Source organism: Lytechinus pictus, chromosome 11, assembly GCF_037042905.1.
Source record: "Lytechinus pictus isolate F3 Inbred chromosome 11, Lp3.0, whole genome shotgun sequence".
Taxonomy (NCBI): Eukaryota; Metazoa; Echinodermata; class Echinoidea; order Temnopleuroida; family Toxopneustidae; genus Lytechinus; species Lytechinus pictus.
In genome coordinates this window covers 8,450,684-8,476,517 of record NC_087255.1, presented here as the reverse complement: position 1 = coordinate 8,476,517, position 25,834 = coordinate 8,450,684, and the positions used below count along the sequence as shown (strand labels likewise).

At 36.7% G+C, this 25,834-nt stretch overlaps 1 protein-coding gene across 1 annotated transcript; it reads right to left on the bottom strand.

Annotated features, from left to right (window-relative positions):
- LOC129270777 (RNA 3'-terminal phosphate cyclase-like) lies at positions 1 to 25,414 on the bottom strand. The gene is made up of 10 exons (XM_064106606.1): positions 25,166 to 25,414; positions 15,728 to 15,828; positions 15,162 to 15,305; positions 11,881 to 12,063; positions 10,897 to 11,038; positions 9,170 to 9,294; positions 7,232 to 7,290; positions 5,864 to 5,958; positions 4,786 to 4,890; positions 1 to 3,394 (listed from the first exon to the last, which is right to left on the bottom strand). Exons 1-10 carry the CDS (start codon positions 25,208 to 25,210, stop codon positions 3,296 to 3,298), a joined length of 1,098 nt encoding a protein of 365 aa, XP_063962676.1. The 5' UTR covers positions 25,211 to 25,414; the 3' UTR covers positions 1 to 3,295.
- Between the last annotated feature and the right edge of the window lie 420 nt (positions 25,415 to 25,834).

Here is a 25,834-nt window from a genome sequence, read left to right as displayed (position 1 = left end):
TAAAAGTACTTCTGAATTCACTGAATTAATATCTTTAATTATTTCAACAACATCCCAGGTGATATTTCATGAAATGTCTTGTCATCAACTTTAAATGACAAAGCGACTTTCAACTAAGTCAGATGCAAGAGTAGCTGTCCTCAGTGAAAACCACTTACAAAGCTCTTCATGAAGAATGCTCCCCGCTGACTGATTCCTCACAAATATCAAGGAGCTTTAAACTGTTTAAAGCTCCTTGCAAATATTCTAATCAAAACAAATATAAAATGATTTCATCCACTTAAACAATAAAAATAAAGCTTTTCACGTTTATAACTTACAGTCAGGCTTTTATGAACTTTACAAGTCATATTTTAAACATTTTCAATATTTTTAAAGCCTCAAATTTAAAGAAACACACCTAGAAGGATATCACATTTTCAATGAAAATAAATACTAGTAGTCAGTGTCAGTTTTATAAACTGTCATTACTGTCATTACTGTCTCAAGTACTTGAGATTCTCTGCCTCTATAAATTCTTTACTATTCTTCGTGGACAACTTCCACAAAATTCTTGATTTTTGATTGGCTGTCGAGCAATTAAACTATGGTTGCTATGCAACAGGGCTGGAAATGGTAAATGGTCCACATGGCAAATATATCAACTGGTGATGAGACAAACTTGTTGTAGACAACGTAGGATTACGCTATGTGGGATGAGACCAATAAGGAAAGTAGACGATGCCAAAGTGACAATAAACCCAGAGACAGGATAGATATTATTGAATATCCCTGAATAACTTGGATCATCGATAAAAGAAGTAAGTAATACACCAAGTAATGCTTAGAGCAAACGGGCCTGTCTAGTTTAACTTAGGCCATGGACTAACTCTGTGCTAAAATTATGGGAAGCTTAAAATGTCACAAATTGTGTTTACATCCTGTACATTTTTTAAGTTCATTGTGCTCTTTCTCCATGCTTTAAAGCAGATACGAACCAACAGCGCCATCTCGAGTCCTCAACTACTCACCCCTGGCCAGTTTCCTGACCCATAATGCTAGTGTAGTCTAGTAATATAGACCCACTTGAATGATAACATGCTAATTAACTACTCAATACACTTATACCGCAATAATTATGTTACCAAGTAGCAAAACAATTACTTTTCATCTCAAAACATTTTAGTTTATCTTTACAAATACAATTATAGGTCAATTCATTCTCTGTAGTATTAGTAGATATCTGAAAAAGTATATTCTAAGACTATGTATTTATAACACACAGTCAATGAGAGACCACACACAGTTAACTCCCCTTTAATAGCAAATAAATCTATAAATAAGTATTTGATACCGCACTTGTTGTGGCACATCACTTCACAAGATCAAATGATTGTTGAAATGTGACTTACATGTATTCATTATAACGTCATTGTGCATCGCATTGCATTCATTGTTGAACACGTTGTGTATTTCACGCATTAGCGCACGCTCACTAGACTGTTGAATATGGTGTCATATTGAACAGCATGTTTTGTACAGGGGCCTATTGGATATTCGTTGGATTTCGCTCCTTTTAAGGCGACCGCACACCTTACGATTGGTCTGCGACTCAATTTTGGAATAAAACGTAGTAAAATTTGATGCTAATATTGAGACTTGAAATATATTACTGTGTAATATTCGAAATCATCGTACGAATACCTATGTTCAAATCTGTGACTATGCTATCATCCTTCTTAGAATAAAAGCAATTTTAATATCTAGTCGTAATGATGTCATACAGGGTGCTACATAAGCAGTTGCCCGATTGCCCTGGGCAAGTAAAAGTTATAGTCGGGCAAGTGTTTTGAAGTAAAGACCAAAACTACTTGCCCGAATTGGGCAAGCAAAATTCTCACAGTAGAATTACCAAAATTAGGGTCGATATGATATACCGACCCTAAATTTGGTCATGGCGGGCAAGATAAAATCACTTTGTAAAAAAAAATGCAAGAACGAGGTACATCAGTTCATGTCAAAAGAGATAAAAAAAGGTCAATGGTTTCTAAAACCATAATATTTTCTTTTGAAGTAGTAAAACTTTTTTTCAAGGATTTTTTTTCGGGCAAGTGAAATAGATATCAGGCAAGTATATTCCAACTATTTAAAATTTACTTGCCCAACAGGGCAAGTTCATCTAAAAAGTTACGTAGCACCGTCATAGCAGTCCAAGATCCAAAATCGGATCGCAAACAGTCGCAAGGTGTGCGGTGGCCTTTAGGTATACGCTCTAGTATTGAACAGGCATTTGATGCAGACCGAAACATGTTTTTTAATGCATCAATAAAACACTCTATATAGATAATAATATGCATTATTCCATTGGGACACCAATCCCAGTCACAGTTATAATTTTGTACATGTATACTCTAATTATTTTTTGATCATGTGCTTTGTAATCATATTGTAATTAATAAGACCACTTCAGCCTGTGTTGCTGGTCAACACTTAGATCTTTCAGAAATAAGAATGAACAAGAAAATGTTTCAGAAATACGAAGTCAACTGACTATATTTTCCATGGAAAGTGCCATTTGGAGTAACAGAGAAATGCCAAGGCCACGGTCCGGCTATGCGTGAGCTCTTTCCCTGACTCGGCATGGGATAATAATAATAATAATAATTAACATCATTTATATAGCGCTTATCACAAAGATTGTCTCTAAGCGCTTAGGGATCACAGGCATTGTGTATTATTAAGGTATACAGCTCTATCAAGATATTCTAACAAAGAAACATCTTCCGCAGCAGTATAATCCAGTAAGATCACCGACTTCAGGACAGGTATCACCCATTTAAGTTACTCAGGACAAGGCGCCATATGACACCTATTGATATAATTCCCACTTCAAACGTCCCATGGAGCACATCTCCATGCGGATTAAGTTTAGATTAATTACATAATTCAATCTTATTGAAGTATCACATAGCATGATCACTCAACTACTCTTACAAAATAATAATAGCTTCAGCAGCTTTAGCTTTATTAGGAGTGGGATCCGGTTAGATCATCGACTTAAAGATGAGCATCAGCCATTTTCAAGTTACAGTAGTCTGGACAAAACATCCAATGATGACTCCCCACAGCACGCTCTCCAAACATAAAGTCCAATGGAGCACATCCCTCCCAGAGGAGAGCTTCCGGGGGAAAAGTCTTCCGGAGGACACATTACCCAAATGACAGCTGCATCGAGGACAGCTGTCCGGTCACCGAGGGAGTTGTCCCAGGATCTCCTGATGTATCACCCTCAATGAAGCATGCATGGGGAAGATGTTCAGGCTACTTGTTTGTTTTGTAGGCCTATACCGGTGCATTCTATCATGTAAGCCCCTTCACCCGAACCGTCGGTTAATGGTGATATACTGAACTTGGCCTGGATAAGAGAAGGGGAGAAAGATAGAGAGAGAGGGGGGAATTTAAAGAGCTTTGTCTGGGATGAAATGTGAGGATTGGCAATGAAGAGACCTTTGCAGGATTCCTGTAAGAATGTTACGGCTCTACATGCATCTCTTGACAAAGGTGCCAAAAACTTAAAGGGGGATGAAACCTTTGGAACAAGTGGGCTTGGGTGGAAACAGACAAATAAAAGAATAAGATCAAAGAAAGTTTGAGAAAAATCAGACAAACGATGAGGAACTTATGAGTATTTGAATATTGCGATCACTAATGCTATGGAGATCCTCCCATTGGCAATACGAAAAATGTCTCTTTTTGCTCTTTCTCATGGTGATACAAACTCTTCATCCATAATGTATTCTTTGAAAATCTGTAGTACATGCCCTCCTCTAGAAAGAATACATGATCTACTGATAGATGTGATAAAAAGAGGCAGTTTAAGTGAAATATACACAAAGGTAATGGTAAAGTTGTTCACATGTGACATCACAAATCTTTGTCTCTTTGCCAATGGGAGGACCTACATTACAATAATAATCTAAACTTCAAATGCTCATAACTTTTTTTATTATTCATTCAATTTTTCTCAAACTTTTGTTGATCTGTTTCTTTGATTTTTCTGTTTTCGCACAAGCTATCTTGTTCTGAAGGTTTCATTTTCCTATAAAACTCTAATATGCAAGCACATAGATTATATATCATTTTCTATCATCATGCAAATTTTGTAGCTATCACAAAATCTACAAACAACACAACCAGAAATACCCTGGGAGTATTAGGGTTAACCATTGCAAGTGCCTTCAGTTGAACTGGAGCAGAAAAAAATGTAGGGGGATATTTTGAAGGTCAAAACTACACTTGGAAGGTTGTCTGGTTGATGTTGTTTTTTCAGTGCTCTCATTCAAAGAAGAATATATTATACTTCCTCAGATTATACCTTGATCACACAAAATATAACATGTTTCTAAATGTGAAGAACATTCTGTTCACACTCTCAGTTAACAGGCTATATAATCTAATCCAAACAGAAATCTCTTTCCTTAGTGAGTAGTTTATAGCTTACGTGGATAACTGTTTGTGCGACTAGTGTAAAATATATGTCCACACTCTCAACTTTTATTCTAATAAATGAAATCCAAATAGAATTCAAAAGTGAATAGCTACATGTAAGTTGTGTGGATAGCTGTTTCTGTGTAAAGTATGATAGGGCCTGTTTGCACTCTCAACTTACTATAAAATCTAATTGATACTAAAATTTACACACCTAGTTGTGCTATATGGATAGCTGTTTCTGTGTGTAGGATGATGGGGCCTGTTCGCACTCTCAACTAACCCCATTAAATCCAATAAATAATAAAATCTACATACCTCAGTCAAAAGCTGTGCTATATGGATAGCCGTCTCTGTATGTAGTGTGATGGGGCCTGTTCGCACTCGGGATTGACCTTTAGCTAATGCCATGAAAATGATGAGCTAGAGGTAGAAGAAAAAAAAATCTAATTAGCATACTGTTTAATCCAACATGTATGATAAATGAGAGCTGTTTACAATAAACACCAACATCCACTTATATTCCTTCCCCGGGGGGGCCACTTCCATTGACGAGTGGATACCATGCGCGACCAAGGGGTCTCGAAAAGCACCCTAAACACGTATTTTCCATATTCTGAAAATGCACCCCTTAACACGTATTGGCGTCTGAAATCCTACCCTTAACAAGTATTGGAAACAAAACGATACATGGATACTCTTGGCAAGTATTCCCTGAAAAGAACCCCTAAACAAGTACGGCGATATCTTATTGTTATGTCATGGGTCCGTCTGTCGTCGGTTTTACCTTTACAGTATTTACATACCATTTGGTTTAGTACGGCCCCAGCTTCCACACCTCGCGCAAATCGGACTCTAAACGCGTAGTGTTGGGGTAAAAAGGACATCCTTTATAAAACATTTTAATTTTGTTTTATCATCCCCGCAAATTTGACCCTAAACACGTAGCTTTCCTAGCGAAATAAATACCCTTTTTTCATTATTTTTGTGTTTTTGACACCCTTATCACGTTACGTACGTAACGTGCCCTATCTTCAAAAAGACATCCTTTTTACGTGTTTTTTTGGTCGCGCATGGTATCCACTCGTCAATGTAAGTGGCCCCCCCGGGGTTCCTTCTGATTCATGTGATATACATAATACTATCATACATGTACATGTGTATCCCCCTTAGAAAAGACTAATAAAAGTAATAACATAAATAACATAACAAAAAATTTAAATTTGATTTTTAAAATGAATGATATCTATTTAAAAAAAATTAGTAAAAAATATTCATGGTAAATTAAAAGACACTAAAGACATAAATGCATTGTATAAAAAACAAATAAGTACAATCAAATAATAACAAACATTGCCAATTTGAGGTTTCCCTTGGCAGATAGTGATCTACTGACCTGATCTTGGAGGTATTCATCGACACAGCCACCATGTTGCAGATTCTTGATCAATTCCTCAGCCGCATCACGACCTACATCTTCAGCTTGTTTACCTGATTAAAAGAAACAAAAAATATTAATATTATTGTTAATATTAGTAATTGAAGTAGTTAAAATATGTTGTGGAAGCACCTTTATCACTGATCTCAAAGTCTATCTTATTTGACAATTAGCATAGTAGGTCAGACATCGTAGCTTCTCAGCTAATCAAAATTAGGGAGAAACATCTGACAACCTGTATAGTGACGACTATTGAAAATTGAGTATCACCAAGTGTATTCAAAAGCTATTTCCAGAGCTTGGCTGCATTTCTAGTTAATATACAATCGAGAACCAGTCATTTCATCAATATTTTTTGTCTAAGAACTCGTCAGAAAATCTGTCAGATCTGACAACTTTCCTATTTGATTTTATTGGCTGAGAAGCACAGGGGTCTGCCTTATGCCTATTACTGTGGTATCTATCATCATATGACAACTTTTCAGTGCAGACAACTTTCCTGAAATGGTCCTTCTTGTCTTGACATGATTTTAATTCATATTACCCCTTAGTGAAGATAATTGACTAAAATATTCCCCATGGTGATACAACATATGCTCTTGCAACATTTGCTCCAGCCTTAATAGAGGGTCTCAGAGGACATATGTTTAGAGTTAGGGTTGTAAAAGAGTTTTGGGTTCAGAATAGTGTAACGGTAAGAATAAGATTAGGGTTTATTATTTGGTATTGGAGGTTAACATGCAGATTTTCCATCGGAGCAATTGTCACCATAGAAAATGCAATGAAACCAGAGCTGCCCACCTTCCAATATGAAAAGTAGTAATCCAGAAGCTCAAAAGCCATAACTTTGACATAAAAGTCATAATTTCATGTCTGACACACAGTATTATAAATTTCTTTAAAGATGTAATATCAAAAGAACAGATTCCTTAAAAAGAAATGAATCCTCTATAAAGGCTCAGATTTTAGAATAATCTCTAGTACTTTTTTTTGCATAAATCAATGATAAATCCAAGAGGAAAAAAAAAACACAATCGAGTTAGTATTTAGCATGTGATGATAACATTCAGAGCGATGTTAACAAATAATGAGCATCACTGGTCGCCTTCAGATGAGTTCGCCACTGCCCAATGTATTACTTTATAGTATTAAATGTTCACAAACTCCTTTGCCCTCAAAATAGTAATAATTAAGGGCAAAAGCACAATGGCATAATTTGACATGAAAATCCTAATAGTTGGCAGCTATGTGAAACCATTCCCCAATATCATCATCATAATCAATATCATTGGGACCCAACTTATCTTATTTTGTAAGAATTCTCACCTCTCTTTCCCAGACTGGATCCAGCTAGTCTGCAGCCAGTGCTGGTCTCTGCTACCACTCTGTGGAATGCACACAGAGAGAAATGAGAAAAGTCATATATTATGGTATCACAGGCCTAAATAATTTCCCATAGACTCGTGTGTTAAAGTGGCACTTCAAAAAAATCATGAAAAATAAGGAGGAAATTCAAGGGTTGAATGTTTACTACCAGTGGATAGGATATATGTCTCCACCGGCTCATTTTAAAAATGAATTGGCATTTACGAAGACTACACCTGACAGGATCAAATTCATCACTTGAGAGAGTAAAATGGCCCTAATTCTTCCGCCTGTAAAAAAATAGTTCCAAAGTGGTGATATATCTTTCCAATTTCCAGTTCAGTAGGTACCCTCCCTACATGTAGAATCAGAGTTAGATTGTCAGTCATATTCATTTATTTTTGTCAATCAGCAATATCAAATTCAAAAATTGAGAATGGGTTGGTTCGAATAAAGATCTTTTGCCTGCCAGATTGTCAGTCATATTCATTCATTTTTGTCAATCAGCAATATCAAATTTAAAAATTGAGAATGGGTTGGGTCGAATAAAGATCTTTTGCCTGCCAGTTGTAATTAGGCCTGTGAAACCGTAAGTATTTCCTTCTGTAAAGGGTGTAATGTACTCAAGTATATCATGCCTATCTATCATAGTCTTTTGCACAATAAACATGTATAATAATTTCCTCTATAAATTGTGACTATTTGCAATCAAATTGGTGGAACAGTTTTAATAAATTGCAATCTATTCACCATGATTTATACAGAGAATAAATTAAAACAATACAAGATTTTAAAAAGTTCAATGCACAAAGCTAGTGATAACAGTATGATTTAGCATACATGTATATATAAAAAGTATATAAATAGATATCTAATCATTTTCATTGTATAGATTACCTCTTTTAATACACATTTCATTGTGGACTGATACGGATGACAACAATGTACATGTGTCATTTCCTTATTCTAGTTGACCGCCAGAATCAATTATACCACAAATCAAGGACGAAGTGCACTTGCTTCCACAAATGCTACATCATTTCAAGCACATTTCAAATCAGAGTACATGAGGATGTTTATCCCTAGTCAACAGAGGCACTCAATGTTAACACTGATGATTAAAGCCCTCTTTACACCTTATGACTGGTCCGCAATCCGATTTTGGACTAAATCTCATTTTACCTTTTTTCTGAAAATGTGAATTAAAATCTCATTTTTATTTGACGTTCAAATTAAGTGTAAGAATAGTTATAAAACAATTTTGGTTGATTGCAAGCCTTTATTTAGGAGTAAAGGCCAAATTGGTGTCAAATCATAGCCAAACATACAATTGAAATGACGTCATCATGACGAGATATCCCAATTTGCTTGTAATCTAATAAGGACTGTAGCATAGTCACAGAGTTGAACGTAAGTATTACAATGATTTAGAACTTTAAATAGTAAGATATTCCATTTCTCAATATTTGTATCACATTTTACAAAGTTTTATTCCAACATCGGGTCACAGACAAATCGTAAGGTGTGTGGTGTCTTTCATAGACTCCATTCACATCAACTTATTCTAAACTGCAAAGTATGTGGTCAACCAGGGGCAGATCCAGGATTTTCCAAAGGGGGTGGCACATTTTTCCGAGGAAAATTTGACAAGCAAAAAAAAAGGTTTTCACCAAAATTAAAGGTCATTTTGTCCATGAAAAAAATTTACAAGCCCCCCCAAAAAGGTCCTCGCTGTCAAAAGGGGGGGTGGGGCACACTTGTGTTATAAGGACATATTTACATCACAAATTTTGTGCCTCTCAAAAGGGGGGGGGCATGGGCCGGCTGTGACAGCCCCCCCCCCCCCCGATCCACCTGTGCGGACAACCATCTTTAACGTTTTATTCATCAGCTTCTTACATGATCCCTGATCCGTTTCCAACTGCGGCTCCATGAGGTTCTTGTACAGAATCTATCCGAACATCTACACCAGGATAAGCTTTCTTGATTATACTGCTTGCTGTATTACTCATGATCTGAGAGAGCTAGAACAAAGAAGAGAGAAAGAAGGAATTACATGTAAATAAATTCAATTGATATGGGTAAATCACTTTTTTCCCATTTGGTCTAATCCTAGTTTATGTATATCCAGGGGGTGTTTTGAAAGTTTTAAGTATGACTTAGAGTTGCACTTAAATGCCTAGTTGTGTACGGTATATAAGGCAAGACCGTATTGGTCAGATCATGCCAAGAGGATGCACACGATTGCGTATTGATCAATAAGATTGCGTGTTGCATATCATATACACGTCGGCACATAAGTGCAACTCGAAGTCATACATGTACTTAAATCTTTGTGAAACACCCCCCAGTTCATCTATTAACCATTTGGTCTAATTGTCATTTAGCCCATTTACCTTTTGTCGAATTCCCAGTTAGGTTATACTTGTTTCATCTCACACCCACTTGGTCTATATGGTTAAATGAACCGTTCATCAACCCAATTTTCATTTGACAAAGATGAATTAATAAGGAGATGAAGTAGATAAATTTATGGAGATCTTCCATCTACATTTATCTCCACCACGGTAATTTAACGTAGCATGAGTTTCGCTGGTCACCATTTCCGTAGTGAGAAGGAAGTTATTTCTGGGCCCCGTCTTTCAAAGAGTGGAAATCCATCAGTGTCATAATTTTTTCTACAGGAAATTTGCAAAATGTCCTTTTTAACAAAGGAGAACACACCAAATTGTCAAGATCTTCCATGAATTTATGGATATAAATTCATAACTAGAAATTTTTTTGAACAAACATGCATTTTATATGTTGACTTTGCTGGTTTTCCATAGTTGTGATTGATCGGATCAATCACAACTCTTTGTAAGAGGGCCCCTGATGTACTTTTGTTGCGCCTCCCTCATATAACGAGAGGACGGAGACCTTTAAATATTGTTGATTACATATGTAGGGATACAAGTAGCTTGGTACATGATTTACCAACTCTCATGTGAGATCAAGAAGCTTGGCGTACCATTGTTGATTTGTTTTTGTTTTGTTTCCGTAGGAACTCGGCAGGACAGCATTTTGCTGGTAAACGGCAAGCTGGTATATAACCAATTACCTATGAAACATTTTACATCTAGGTTAATCAGTCATAGTGGCTGACGTTATAGACGACAGATATCACTCTCGGGCCTTTTTATCAAAGTGGAGACAATGGCAGAGTTGGGATTTGAACTCACAACCTTGCGATTATGAGTCCAATGCTCTAACCACTGGACCACACGACCGATTCATTCTCAGATGGTCTAATTTGTAGTGTAGCGTAGTGAAGGAGAAATCAGACAATCTCGGTATTAGACTAAATGAGAATTGGATTATTGTTAGACTAAGCATAGTGTAAACTAAATGACAATTAGACCAAACTGAAAGAACATGTAGACACAATGACCCAAAATCACAAAAGTGGTTTTAATAACATTCAGCTGAACCAATGGTTTATGCAGACTTCCTTCATAAATTACGCTTAATCTACAGTGTATATTAAAAATTGTCTCCGGCTGATGAGTGCTTTTGTCAAAGTGCGCCAAATTGACGCCTGTTGCCAAGGTTGAGCAGGCTATTTAGCTTAGCATTTGTATTTTTACCTTTCGAGGTAAGGTGCCGGCTACAAAGGCTCTTCCTGTTACCCTGGTGACAGATCCAACCTCTGTCAATGTGATAGGTGAAAGGTCACGTACTGGTCTGGCTATTACTTGTATCTCTCCTCCTCCCTTGGGATAATAGCCTCTGAGAAATAGCAAGAGGTGTACATGTATGTTAAATACAAAACAACTTTTCCTACACAAGGATGCTCCATAATTCAAATAAGCTTTGTCATCTCTTCTTTGTTTGTTCTCTCCCTGCCTCCTTTCTTCCTTCCCTCCTTCACTGAACCCCAGTTATCCATTCATGAAAATCCATATCAACATAAATCCTTATAACAATACCTCTATTTTAATATCAGTAATATGAATTCACGTTTAACGATTCATCAATCTGTAAATGTAGATATATACCAATGACTTTGACATGCAAATATAATACCATGTAAATTGGGATTTAAAGTTCACATTTCCTAATTATACCCAACTACACATTTCAATATTAGTCATACCACTTATCTTTTAAGATGTCAAGCTAAATTCATTGCACTCTTTGTATACCAAAGGAATAAATGTCACACTGCCCGTGTCAAATCTTTCGAGACCAAAGAAATCAGTTTGAGTTTACTTAGATTTACTGACATTTCTAAACTTGTGATTGATTAAGGGACCAAAAATAAGCTTGCAATTGATCGCAAGTTTCTTGCAACGCCCCAATAGAGTGCACCATCTCTACTTCCTGGGGAGTATCCTGGCCAGGCAACCGCTTATCGGTGCGCACATGCCAATCTAATCGCATTGACTTTCACATCCTACCGGGCACCCATTTAACACCTGGGTGGAGAGTAACAAACATGGATAAGTGCCTTGCCAAAGGACATTAGCACCGTGTGGGATTCGAACCCTCAACCCTTGGTTTAAGAGCCAAGTGACTGAACCACTACACCACTACACCATGGGTTATTATGTAAGTTTACGTGCACTCACCTTCTGACAATTCTACACTCGTAGTTGATACCAAACTTCTGAACCATCGGCTGAAAGACCATGTTCATATAGTCTATCTGAGGAGCCATCTCGGCATTGGTACCCCCTATCAAGGTCACATGAGTGTCACCTGACGTGTAGACCAAGCAGGGAAAGGAGACCTGCATTAGGAGTACAACACTCCTACGATAAAAAAAAATTGATAATGTAATGACATAGAGCACGACTGAGAGAGAGAGAGAGCATAAATAGAGATTTAAATGTCCAAGCCTTACTTTGTTAACTTGTATGACATTAACCAATCTGTGTGGGAATGTATTTGTGATTATGATGGACACTAGTGACAATCAGAAGGCACAATTTTTTAATTTTCTTTTTAAAATAAAAAACATACCCCCAAAATCTGAGGTATTTAGATCTAGCTACCTGACTTAACAAGTCCATGGGCATATTATACCAAATTTGGTCCACCCAATTGCCATAATTTGACTTGTAGGACCAAAGGTATGAGGGTGCTACTCGGACTCTGTGCCCTTGTAACAATAAAACATGTATACACTGTTTTGCTCAAAAACTTTTTAAAAATTTAGTCTAACTGTCTAAGGGCACAAATTTCCAGTAAAATGCATGGCATTAATTCAAGTGTAAAGCCTACAAATAATTTATTATAGTTAGTATAATTAGTATTGTATTATACGGAAATATAAATGACCCATGTGATGAGAGGTACTAGCACTTTTTCTGTGAATGATTAAAAAAGCTACGCTGCCTCAGAAGTGTAAGTTTGTCCAATCATTATTTGGTTATTTATACTCTTTAACACAGGGGTGTGAGTGGTCACAAGTAAAAAGATCTGAAAAGAGCTGAGGAGTGTTGAAAAAGTCTGAAATAGAAAGAGCACCCATACTTTTTGTACAGAGGAAAGCCTAAAATAGGCTGAGATTGAGCTGAAAATCAAAACAAAAAAAGATCTGAAATTAATTAAAAATCTAAACTCTCACACCCCTGTTAACAGCCAGTGTGGCAAATATGGACTAAAATTTAATTTCACTGAAATTTGTTATCACTCAAAATTTTTGTACCAATTTATTGTACACTTGACCTATGTACTGAAGGAAAGTTACTTGTAATTGCTCTCCCTTATATGTGTTGTGTAGCTACATAGGCCTATGTGTGCACTTGATAGTCATTGAGAAAGTCATTTTCTGATGATGAGCTTTATGTCAGCCAGCTTCCTGCATACTGCAGAGGCAAAACCCTCAACTAAGAAGGTGAAAGAGTTGCCTTCACATACAGCAACATATGACAGTGACAGAGAACAGAGTGGGAACCTAAGAAACAAGAGGCCAAAGCATAGCAGACTGGCTCTGTCCAGTAGGCAGAGCAACAAAGACACCATCCACACTACCTCAAAAAACACATTGGAAAGATGCAGAAACCCCACTTGAAGAAACAGATGATTTAACTCGCATTCGATAGCCCTCACAAAATCAAGGAGAATCAGAGGTTTAGTGGGGAAGAAGAAGAAGAACCCATGGATGTTGAGGATCAGAAGTTCTTCTGCTTGCAACATGGCTGAAAAAGACTATGAGATGGCTGATGATCCAGAGATACAAATAAAACAGCCAACAGAAAAGGGCATGCAGGGGACTATAGATATGAAGACACGTACTTGGAGAAGTGCTCTCTGTAAATGGAGACGTACTTCCAGCAAACTGAGAACACTGTTGCTCAACGAAGAAGACTACGATACCATGAAACAGAGTAGAGATGCCCTCTAAGTTTGTATGGACAATCTAATTGTCGCACAAGAAGATTACTCTGACGTATGTAAATATGATGAAGACATCCTAACCCAGTGGGATGAAGTTGAGAAAGATCATACTCAAGCGATGAAAGAAATCTTTGATGTCTTGACGGCACTGCGGTTGGAAACAATCAGTGTAAAATCAGATGTACATCATGACAGGTCTGGACATGAATATAAAGTTAACCCTAATGTTTTCATGTTACAACCTCTCATCCACCTGGGAACAAAGATGTTCCAAAGGAAACAGATCTAGTGAGTGATTTAAGAGATACACTTCATCTTCATCAACTACCATTGCCAGAACCTCCTATCTTCAATGGCAAACCCTTGAGCTATCCCTCTTGGAAGATGAGCTATAATCTCCTTATTGAACATAGCAAGGTTCCACCCCATGAGAGCTTCTACTATCTGCCAAAAACCTGCGAGATGAACCAAAGGATATGGTGGAAGGTTATGCCTTCGCAGGAGATGATGCAGCCTACGGAGCTGCAATCAAGACCATGCCTGTAATTGTTACAAACACAGGCTCAGACGTCAGTTTCTTTAAATGTTCCTACAAAAGTAAGTGTACCATCACCTTACCCAGCTGTTCCTGTATCAGCGGAATATCTCCCAGCTCCAATCTTTAAACGTTCCTACAAAATAAGGGTAACATCAAAGTGTAACCTTACCCAGCTATTCCTGTATCAGCGGTATATCTCCCAGCTCCAATCTTTCAACGTTACTACAAAGTAAGGGTAACATCAAAGTGTAACCTTACCCAGCTGTTCCTGTATCAGTGGTATCTCCCAGCTCCAATCTTTAAATGTTCCTACCAAAGAAGGGTAACATCAAAGTGTAACCTTACCCAGCTGTTCCTGTATCAGCGGTATATCTCCCAGCTCCAATCTTTAAATGTTCCTACAAAATAAGGGTAACATCAAAGTGTAACCTTACCCAGCTGTTCCTGTATCAGCGGTATATCTCCCAGCTCCAATCTTTAAATTTTCCTACCAAATAAGGGTAACATCAAAGTGTAACCTTACCCAGCTGTTCCTGTATCAGTGGTATATCACCCAGCTCCAATCTTTAAATGTTCCTACCAATAAAGGGTGACATCAAAGTGTAACCTTACCCAGCTGTTCCTGTATCAGCTGTATATCTCTCAGCTCCAATCTTTAAATGTTCCTACCAAATTAGGGTAACATCAAAGTGTAACCTTACCCAGCTGTTCCTGTATCAGCGGTATATCTCCCAGCTCCAATCTTTAAACGTTCCTACAAAATAAGGGTAACATCAAAGTGTAACCTAACCCAGCTGTACCTGTATCAGCGGTATATCTCCCAGCTCCAATCTTTAAATGTTCCTACAAAATAAGGGTAACATCAAAGTGTAACCTTACCCAGCTGTTCCTGCATCAGCGGTATATCTCCCAGCTCAAGTCTTTAAATGTTCCTACCAAAATAAGGGTAACATCAAAGTGTAACCTTACCCAGCTGTTCCTGTATCAGCAGTATATCTCCCAGCTCCAATCGTTCCAGGATAGAAGGAAATCTCTGTTGACCCGACCGCATCTCCTTTCAATGACCCTTCACACACGCGACTCACAAGCTGTATCCCGCTCAGATGCTGTGGTCTAAAGCATTATAGAAAGATTACATTAGTGACCATATGATGAAGATGATGATGAATGATTATTATGAGAAAAAAATGATCAATAGGAAAGTAGTATAAACAATGATAATAATAGTAATAGTATTAATAATACTACTACTACTAATAATAATAATGATAATAATAATAATAATGATAATGAAAAAGGGCAATAATAGTTATAATAATAATAACAACAAAGATAATGAATACCCTCTAGCGATTATTTCAGTCCGCAATAATGAACCCATTTAGTAATAATAATAATGATGTAATAAACAATAATAAATTCTTTAAAAAAGATAATAACAGAAACATCATCAATGAGACAGATTTTGAAGGTAAGACAGAAAAACATGGTATGGAAGAAGCTGAACGAAGAAAAATCCATGTGAATTTTCTTACCTTAGTCCTGGTTTACTTCTGTTGGCGCGAATGTTGTTTACTGTTATGGGTTTCTGGCACAAACAGCTTAAAGCTGTAGCTATTCTTAAAATTTGACCACCCTAGATTGAATTGAAATGAAAGAGCATAATTGAAAATAATAAAAAAAATGTAATGGCATTTTAATGGTTTAAACTACTAACGAAAAACAGTACTTATTCTAATAGTAATACCTGTAAATGATGTGACCTTTTGAGATGTAGTTTAACAATGATAATCTGAAAGTCAAAATGGGAATTTAAAAATACTGAAAATTTTTTAAATTACTCAAATATAATATCACTCTGCATTAACTTCTGGTTCTTGTATTTGTAACAACTGTTTTAATTTCCTTGTTAGGATTGAAAAAAAAAATGTATTATGTAGGCCTATTGAGAGAGAACATATTATTAGTAAAGGCCAATATGAATGTCTTTAATTGTATTAATCAGGGGAAGTATTTTAAGTGAAAATCTGAGCCAAGATTTGAAGATACTACCCTGAACATCAGGCTGCTGAGTATTCCCTAATACTGATCTAGTGATTATTTACACCTTCAATCTTTTATGTTAAACCTAAATTTTCAACTTGCCCCTCATCTTATGTACAAGGTTTTAATTGTTTTTTTTAATTGGGCTATTTTAGCAAATATGCCTGATAATCCAAAAATTAGCAAGAATTCCATCTAGAATATAGAAAAAACATAAAAGAAAGAGGAGCTGTAGAATATTTAGAAAGCAGAGTTACAAAGCCTTTTATAACAATCAAGCACTGAAGCAGTTAAAGGGATCGTTTAACTTTGTGAGCAGCTGATTTAAAAAATTCTCAAACTGAGTTGAAACGTGCGTATGAGTGCCTGTATTTGTCCTCAAAATCCCTGAAACAGACCACAATATAGGATGAAAAACTCTAATTTAGATACAAGTAGCAATTTATTAGCCTGATTTTGAGAACCGTCTAGTAGACGGGTTCAGCTTATGACCAGTTTTCTCCAATTCAAAAAGTCCGTTGGCTATTTTGACTGCCTTCTGTTGTGTGTATCTCCTATACACACACTATTAGCTGCACTGTATGGCAGTGAGTCCAAACTTCGCGCGTGTCCATACTTCGCGGACGGTCATTATCTAAAAAACTAGCCAATATCCTTAAAATCTGACATCATCAACGTGAAAAGTGACCTAAAATTACCCTTTGGAGTAAGTTTCTTTAGGATGAGTTCAGTATTCATGAAAATATTGGCAAAAGATCGGCAAATTTGTCACCGTTAGCGCCCGTTTTGAAGAAATCTGATATTCTCAACAAGCATCACGATATCACCATTTTCCAAGCATAAATCATCAAAAATGTGAGTTAAATGTGGTACTAACCGATTCTATAGCATTTTGCCATCAATCTGATATAAATATTTCACTTTTTGAGCTTGAGTTTTTGTTTAAAGTATACACACAAAGAAAATTCACGAAAGTGATGATTATAGACAAATTATATATGAATGGAAAGGTCTTGTCTTTTTATACACAAATATGTCACTAAAAAGTCTTATCGATGTCGTGGAAATGCAAGAAATGAAATTATTAGAGACCATTCTAAGCCCCCCAGCCGCCCCCCAGACCGACAGTTCACGCAGTGAAAACAGTCGAGAATAATGACGTCACACAATAATCGAGCTCATCATCCCTCTGTGCATAATACACTGAATCACCTTACTGACCTCTTCAATATCTTCCGAATTTACCGTTTTCTTCATGTAATGTGACATCCGAATTCTGTTTTCGACAACTTCAGACTATAAGGGAACCAGAACTGTGTTATTTTGCCCGTTTTTTATTGAATTGTGAACTGGAAAGATCGATTTTGTCCACTCGACAGTCTTCGTTGTGTTGCTCTACTAACTATTGAAAAACTCCAAACTGCACGGTCCCATTCACTTGCTCCCGATGCATGTTGCAGGCTACGCTGTTTGATCCAGTCAAAAGTCAAGGTAAGCATGTTTGGAAACTGTACTTGTTCTGACGATGCATTCAGGTCAGATGACAGATACAGATCTGATATAAGTTTAGAATCATGCATTTTGGCATAACTACAATTAAAATTAAAAAGTTTTTATTTTAGAAATAATGTTTTTGTACAATTCCACCCAAGGCAAGGGTTCATTACATGCCGCCACGCACAGAAAAATCAAGCCATAGAAGTCGTGTGTTGTGGACCCAAGAAGTGAGATCCCAGACGCCTCCAGGCTAAGCACGCGCGACCCACTAGTTAGAAATCCACTGCCAAACGCGGTTCGTGGTGCGGGGTTAGTATACTTAATACGTGTGAGTGGCACAATTCCAGCAGATTTTTTCTTCAGATTTCTAAAACTGGTCAGGACTCAGGCAGGCAATTAAATTATTTAGGAGCACTGAGTGGTATGGACCATGGCTGAAAATCTGCTGTTTCAGAGGAATGTTTAAGTTTTTATTATACACAGAATTATATCACCATGATGCCGATGTCATGAAGCCAGACAAATTTTCAGCAGTGATTACCCTGATTCCTGGCCAAAATCACTCACACGTATTGCGAGGTTAGTATTAGTATACTACTAGTACGTATTGCGAGGTTAGTATTAGTATACTAACCACGAACCGCGTTTGGCAGTGGATTTCTAACTAGTGGGTCGCGCGTGCTGGGATCTCACTTCTTGGGTCCACGACTTCTATTGCTTGAATTTTCTGTGCGCGGCGGCATGTAATGAACCCTTGGGTGGGCCAAAATTAGAGTCTGGTGTTTCTTTCTGATTAGAGTGTTGCTGCATATATGTATGCGTAATGCCTTCAACAATGAAGATAAATGCAATCTTTGTAATGACACAGAGACTCAGAGAGCACCGTACCTCAAGTGATGTTCGTGTAGTCTCCACTTCACTACTGGAGTACTGCTACAGCCTACACTACGCTACACACTTACCCGGGTAAGTGTGGCGTACATGTACGGTAGTGTAGCGGTAGTGAAGTGGAGTGGGGCCTACACAAACATCACTTGAGGTAGAGCACCAGTGTTCTGAGTGGAACTTTTCAGGTGTCTAAACCTACTATCATTTGTTGTTGACCGGGAATTACATGCCACCGCACGTCATCAATCATCACGATAATTAAATTCATACTTTGATTTGATTATTTAAACTATTTCTTTTTTTCTCTCTTCTACACACAGATCTGCACAATTGCTAACTCTGGTGACTTCTGGTCTCTGCTTGCTACCTCAATCTGGGAGATTCCATCATGTCCTTTTACTATGATTTGGATATAGCCATTTTTTTCTTCACTCTTTCCAGGACCTACGGTTTGCAAGTTGTGGAATGATAATGATACAAAAGAAAAAATTTCTTTATCAATCTTGGAAACAATTTTGAGCACAGTTTTGGAGAGAACTAAGAAATTTTACTCGGACAGGAATACAGCTTGTCAAAAATAATAACACACAATTTAAAACGAAAGAACAATTTTAATGTTACTAGGGCATTTTGCGAGAAATGTTATACTCAATCACACGTCCCAAATCAAGGGAAAGTCCTTTGATTAAACATGTAGTTGAATTGCGATTGCAACTCGACCTTATTACGCTTGAATTTGAATTTAAGACTTACGCTTGATTTGCAATTGAACATAAGTTTCTTGCAGTGCCCCATAATTATGTTTTGTTATCAGATATTTAACGTGCTGATTTTTCTCGAAAGGTATAATATATTTGTCCTTTTAAACGGTATTTGAATATGGGTACGCCTTTTATTTGTTTTCCACAATATTTATTGCATGTATGAACAGAAGTGAAATATTTATTGTGAAGCACTGTGAATGTTGTGTGATGGTTCATCATCAGACTGAAAGCCTGGTGGATGTGAGGAAGTGGCCTGGATGAAAGAAAAGTGAACATGTGTCCAATTACTGATTTGCATATTCTAAGACAATTTTGTTTCTGGATAAATTTTGCTATGCATTCCCTACATTAAGAGTAAAGGAGAAGTCCACGCAATCAAAAATTCATTTGAATTTAAAGAAAAATAACAAGATATTGCAGGAAATTTCTTAAAAACTTTGATTCAAATTTATATAATTACTATTTTAACAGTTCCGTAAATATAACCTATTGTGATCAGATGAAGAGTTTCCTATCGTCAAATCTGCAAAGAATAAAAAACAAAATGCCACAAAAAATAGAAACGAATGTGATGTGAGTGACAACTCTAATTTGCATATCATTGTTTTGTGTATATGACTGTTTTGAGTAAAAACAACAAGGGAAATCACTCTATTCAAATAATTTTTAGTTGATGTGGACTTGACTTTTAACTCTACCCCTCCCATCCCAAATAAGAGTAGAAATAATCTAATCAAGAACTTGAAAATCAAAAGCAGCAATTAAGAAGCAAGATTTGATAAATACAGGTCTGAATAGAATTTCACAAGAAAATAAAAAGAGAAAAAAAAAAAGATGGGTAGGGACGGGGAAGGAATAAAAAAAAAAAAAAATACCCAGAAAAAAAAAATCCGAGTTTCGAACCAGGGTCCTCGCACATGACAAAACAATGGCCAACGCATTTGGCCACAGACCATCGCCCTAACAGGAAGGCATTTTTAAGATATATGAAAGAAAGTCCGCTCGCCGCTGTTTCCTAATAATGCTTCGGCAATTCAACTGCAATTTCAGTCATTTCGCGATGGATATTGCCGTGTTTTTTTTGTGATTCCTGACTTTGCTACTTAATGAAATTTCATAATTTTTGTTCAGTCATAAAGAAGAATGTCTATGCTTTATATTGACTATAACATTAATGTGACGCAAGTGTGATTTCTACGTGAAAATATGCTTTGTTTATTCACCTATATTTCTTGAAAAAAAAAAAAAAATTCTAAGCTAAATATCGGTCACCAAAATACGTTAAATGTGCACTTTTTTTCACTGTTCAGTAAATTCAAACTTTTATCTATATAACAAGACCAATCTTAAGAGGAATAAACAATTCTAAGAGCAAAAAACGCTGATTGGAAAGATCGTCTCCAATGGGCTGCTGTCAGCTCAGCTGCTCACTGCTCATTGTGTGACGTCACTCAGCTGGAGCTCGCAAGAGGACCGGTGGAAGGCAGAAATATGGCATGAAAATAAATCATTTTTGAGAGCTGATTTCTGCAATCTCTGATCACTATTTTGAAAAGTGAAGTTATATATCTGATTAGTAATACTTCCCCTTTACAATGATGACCACATAAAGTCATTATAAAATACTTTTGATTCTTTGGATGTATACTTTAAATGTCCACAAAAACTTTGGTCCGCGAAGTTAGGTCACACTTTTTTTGAACGGTTTTCCAGCACAGCGCGCATTCGCCGATCGGAATAGAATTTTGAGATCGCGATACCGGCGAATCCCCTTGACCTACTTTACATTTTCGTCCATGATTTTATAGTTTACGATCTTGCCGTCAATGTGGTAACTATTTCTTGAATTGGTTTTGTATAAATTATGAATATTTTGCGAACAAATTTAAGCCTGATTAATATTTTTGAAAAGTGCGCGAAGTTTGGACACCCCATCATACATTCAGTGTATACCTTGTACACACTGTATGTAGGTTATGCTGTGTTCATCTAGAATTAATGTGTTGTGGTGCACAGATTCCCTGTATACACATAGGACCTACTATAGTCTATAGTCATTGAAACCAACTCCCAATTATTTCAAACTTTGGTTTACATCTCCAAGGTTTTAAAATTGATCCTGTAAATATAATACTTTGAAACTTTTGGGATGGTATTACACTATAAGCCTAATGTTTAGCCCATTTTCAGGAACCAAAAGGAGAATTTTTTAAATCAGAACAAAGTGAAATGATCACTTTAACTGCTTGAACTCTGCACTGCACTGACACCTGAGTGTAGCACAGGTCCAAAACTTCAAATCCTGCTAATTTATTTCATATATCTCCAAATTGATTACACTAGAAGACTAGCATTCATGCTGTCAAAAACTTATCTAATAGTAATAAGTAATATAGGCCTACAGAATTTAGACAGTAATAAAAAACAACAGAATTTCAGAAAATGGATTGAACATTAACTAAGTTAGGCCTGGGAGAGTAAATGGCGATTGGGGATAACAATCCCAGCTTTAACCTTTTAATAATTTCAGACAGAACACAGATTTAGATCTACGCATTTCATCTCGACTTTTCATATAATTATTTATAATCAAAATTCAAATATTATTTGTCAGACTCAAACTCAAACTAAAGTCAAAGACAAAGTCAAACAATAATTTTTATTGTATCAAGTGCAAGTTAGATTAGATTTATGTTTGGTCACAACATCATGGAGCTGTTTGAACCAATCACTATCACGTACGTGCAGTCGCCGCTGGCTAACGTCAGCTTAATGGACGACGCCATATTGCCAGATTCAGGCAGATTTGGCCCGCGCCCTCTCCGGCTAACGCTCGGCTAAAGCTCGAACGCCATTCACCCATACACTAATTCCCCTTGATTACCGTTGTTAAAAACCTCTGTCAAATCTTTTCCAGCATTTTTATGAATTAGCGATTGATGTTTTTCCGTTTATCAGATATCCTTCATTATACACATATTTTTTTCATATTTATAACATTTTTATTTTAATCACAATTTTAGTCCAAACGCGGGTCAGTTTTTGTTAACCCACGTTGTTTGTGCATGCCCACGTATAGCCTTACGCGTATTGAAAGGAATGATGTTGGGTCGAAAAACAGAATTGTTATTGTTGTTCCTTGTTTGTTGGGGATGAAACTATGATGGCGACCAGTCACGTTTGACTGTACCGCCAAATAGTTAAGATTAATTAATTAAGGTCAAGGTGAGATAAGAGAAATGAGCAAGGGGCATTGTGGTGGGGGAGGGGGAGAGGGAGAGAGGGGGGGGGGGTTACGAGGGCCGAGTGGGGATACAGTTTCATCATGCAGTACAGGGCGTCGATGAACACTTTTATTTTTTTCTCCAAAATATGGAAAGTGACAGAATAATCAGAAAAAGGTTGATTGGTTCTGATTTTGAAAAAAAAACAGAATTTATCAAGATTGCTGTTATTCTTCATGGTTGTAGAATTTAATTTAGTTTCTCTGATAAGTATAATTCTTTCAAACAACTCAAATTTTGATTAATCGTATTTCATTTATTTCACTCTTTTCTTTCGCCTCGTTTTTTTTATTTCCAAAAAACCAGGGAGCTGAAAAATATGAGAGCTAGAACCTAAAGATATGGGGTAGCTATGACGTTGGAGGGGGCGCAGCCTCATGCACTTGCAGATCCAAATCAATTTTCACAGGGGACACTTAGAGTAGCCCCTATTTCTTTAATATTATTTTTACAAGCAAAAAGAAGTCAATGAAGACATCAGGCCACCGACAGCTGCCTCGTCAAAGGGGGGGGGGGGCGGTCGATTATTTTGAGTTTTTTTTTTCTTTCATTTTGTCCTCAATAAGGGGGGGGGTTCAATTAATTCTATATACACTTCTATTGTCTTTATATATGGGGGGGGGGTCTGCTACTGAGCATGTTTTTAAAAGGGCTTAATAAGGGGCTTAATACAACAGAAATTGTACGATTTAATACAATAAAATGTATCATCGAGGTTAATACTAAATTAATACATAATTAATAATTGTTTTAATTGAAAATGAAAATAATAAAGGCACCCATAGATCTTAACATCTCATAAATACAGGCCTAAACCTGTATTGGAAGTTGAACAGGCATAAAGTATAAATGTTTAGCTATATAGCTGATGCTTTGATCCCGCAACCAAATAATGTTATCATAAACTAGTAGATGTTATATCAGTCATGTCAGTGGCGTAACAAGTGAAAATAATTGAGGGTACTACGATATGGCGTATCAGGCAAAATTTATAAAATATATAGTTGCAAGCAAGCGACATAAGCATAATTTTGACTTTTGGTTACAAAAATCCAATTGAACAATTTCGCAAGATTCTCTTACCTTTTCCTTTTTTTTCTTGTTCGTGAATTGGGGGCATGCAAGACCCCACCCCCCCCCCCCATACAGCACCATCAATTGTTGTCACTGTCTAAAATTTGATTTAAACTTTGAGAATTTGAATTTGTTATCTAAGTAATCCAAAGGGATAAGACAAAAATATTTGCAGATTATTTCAAAGTATTTTTATACCTATAACTCCCCAACTCTGCTCTAGCTGCACTGCACGTTGCCTAACGGCCTTCCACCAAAGGGCCAGGCCGACTCGCCCCGTGAGCAAGTGACCGCGTTCGCGTAAGTTCACCCGAAGCCATGACTAAATTTTGACCATAAACATCACCTAACTAATCACTCTCTGACAATATTTCAAAGTACCTTTTATTACAGTCGATCCTTTGGGCCATTAAACGATAATATTTCCAATGTTATCATGACAAACAATTTTAATGAGATAGTGGCATTGTAGAAAAAACAAATTTATAAGCACGAAATGGCACCAGATAAATCATCAAACATACAGCGCAGCGTTCGGGACTGGTGAGTGGTACGGCTCTCTTGGAGTTTTCGCCCCGACGAATTCGGCGAAAACGCTACCATTGCGCCGTGCGAATGTTCAATCTGCGGCTCTCAATCAGAGACTTGAATGTCTCTTTTTGCATTATCGAAAATGTATCATAGACTTTGTTTGATTTGTTTACAAGTAAGTTGCATATCCGTCGTGATAATTAGGAAAATTCATGATGTCTTCTTCTAATTCTGTAAAAATTACCTTTTCAAAGTGCCTGTGTCAGAAAATTGCCGGAAATCGTAAAAACTTGCCTAAAATGTCTCTTTTTGAAAGTTCATCCATGGTCTGGAAAAAAATGTTATAATTTATGTAGACGTATACCGTAAACAAATACATCCTCGATCACTGAAATGAAGTGTTTGCTAAGCTTTTATATCTCAGACCGCGTTACCATGGCAACTTGGGAAAACCTCTATTTTTTACTAATAAAATTCTGGTTTTAAGGGTCATTTTAGAGACATAAAACTAATCATATTTTGAAGTATTGGGTTTAAATTTCACATAAAACTGAATTATCTATGTTTATACTTTCGTATATGAATATTCATATTTCTTGTAGAATCTTAGTTTTTGATTGGTCAATGTTTCAGTCATGGATAATAACTGAGCGTTAAAAAATCTGAAAATGCGCATTTTATCGGCAACCAACAAGCAAGATGGCGGAACACATTAAGTTGGCGCTATGCACGTACGTGCTATAGATTCAATCTATGTCGAATATAAAAGAGAACATAAAAAACACCAGGAGCCAGGAAGCGTGAGCACCGAGTGAAAATTGTAGGCAGGCCAGAAAATTGGGAGTACCGTACCGGTACCGTACTTACAAAAAACAACACACGTGGGACTTACCCCCTCTTTCAGGCTCCCATCAACAATAAGTGCAGCAGAGGCCATCCTGAATATCTTATGAGCCAGAGGCTCGATGAAGTGTTTCCCCTAGTCCTCAATTTCGGTCTCAATTAGAATTTTCACGAAGTTGATGAAGGTTAAGAACACATTCGACGGGAATTCTGAAACAGTTCTGTTCAAACTAGAATTCCAGAATCTCTGCCGGTGACAAATACTTAACGTAGCTAGCTAGCTTCCACGCGAACAAGAAAATTGAAGAAAAAAAAAAAAGAAAAAAAAAACATCTCCAACTACAAGAGAACTAAAGAGAAATGTTTTTTTTTTTTGGTTTGACACTAGTATTTATTAATTTTCATTTGTTCTCCATAGCCATTGAAGTTATAACTTGCTTGCCATACAATGCATTTGTTTTTATAATTTGTTCACATGTTGTGTTTTACTCTCATACCTATACCCCACGAGGGGTTCGATAGAGTGAATAAAGTCTTAATTATCTTGTCTTATTATCTAAAGAAAAAAAGTTGAAGCATGGAAGTATAAGGTACATGTACAACTCCATGTACTGATGCAGATTTGTAACATGCATATTTGTTTAAAGTTTTCCTGCAAGATTTAGACAAATCAATATATCATGCCTCATGAGGTATACTCGATGTAATTTGAATGCTC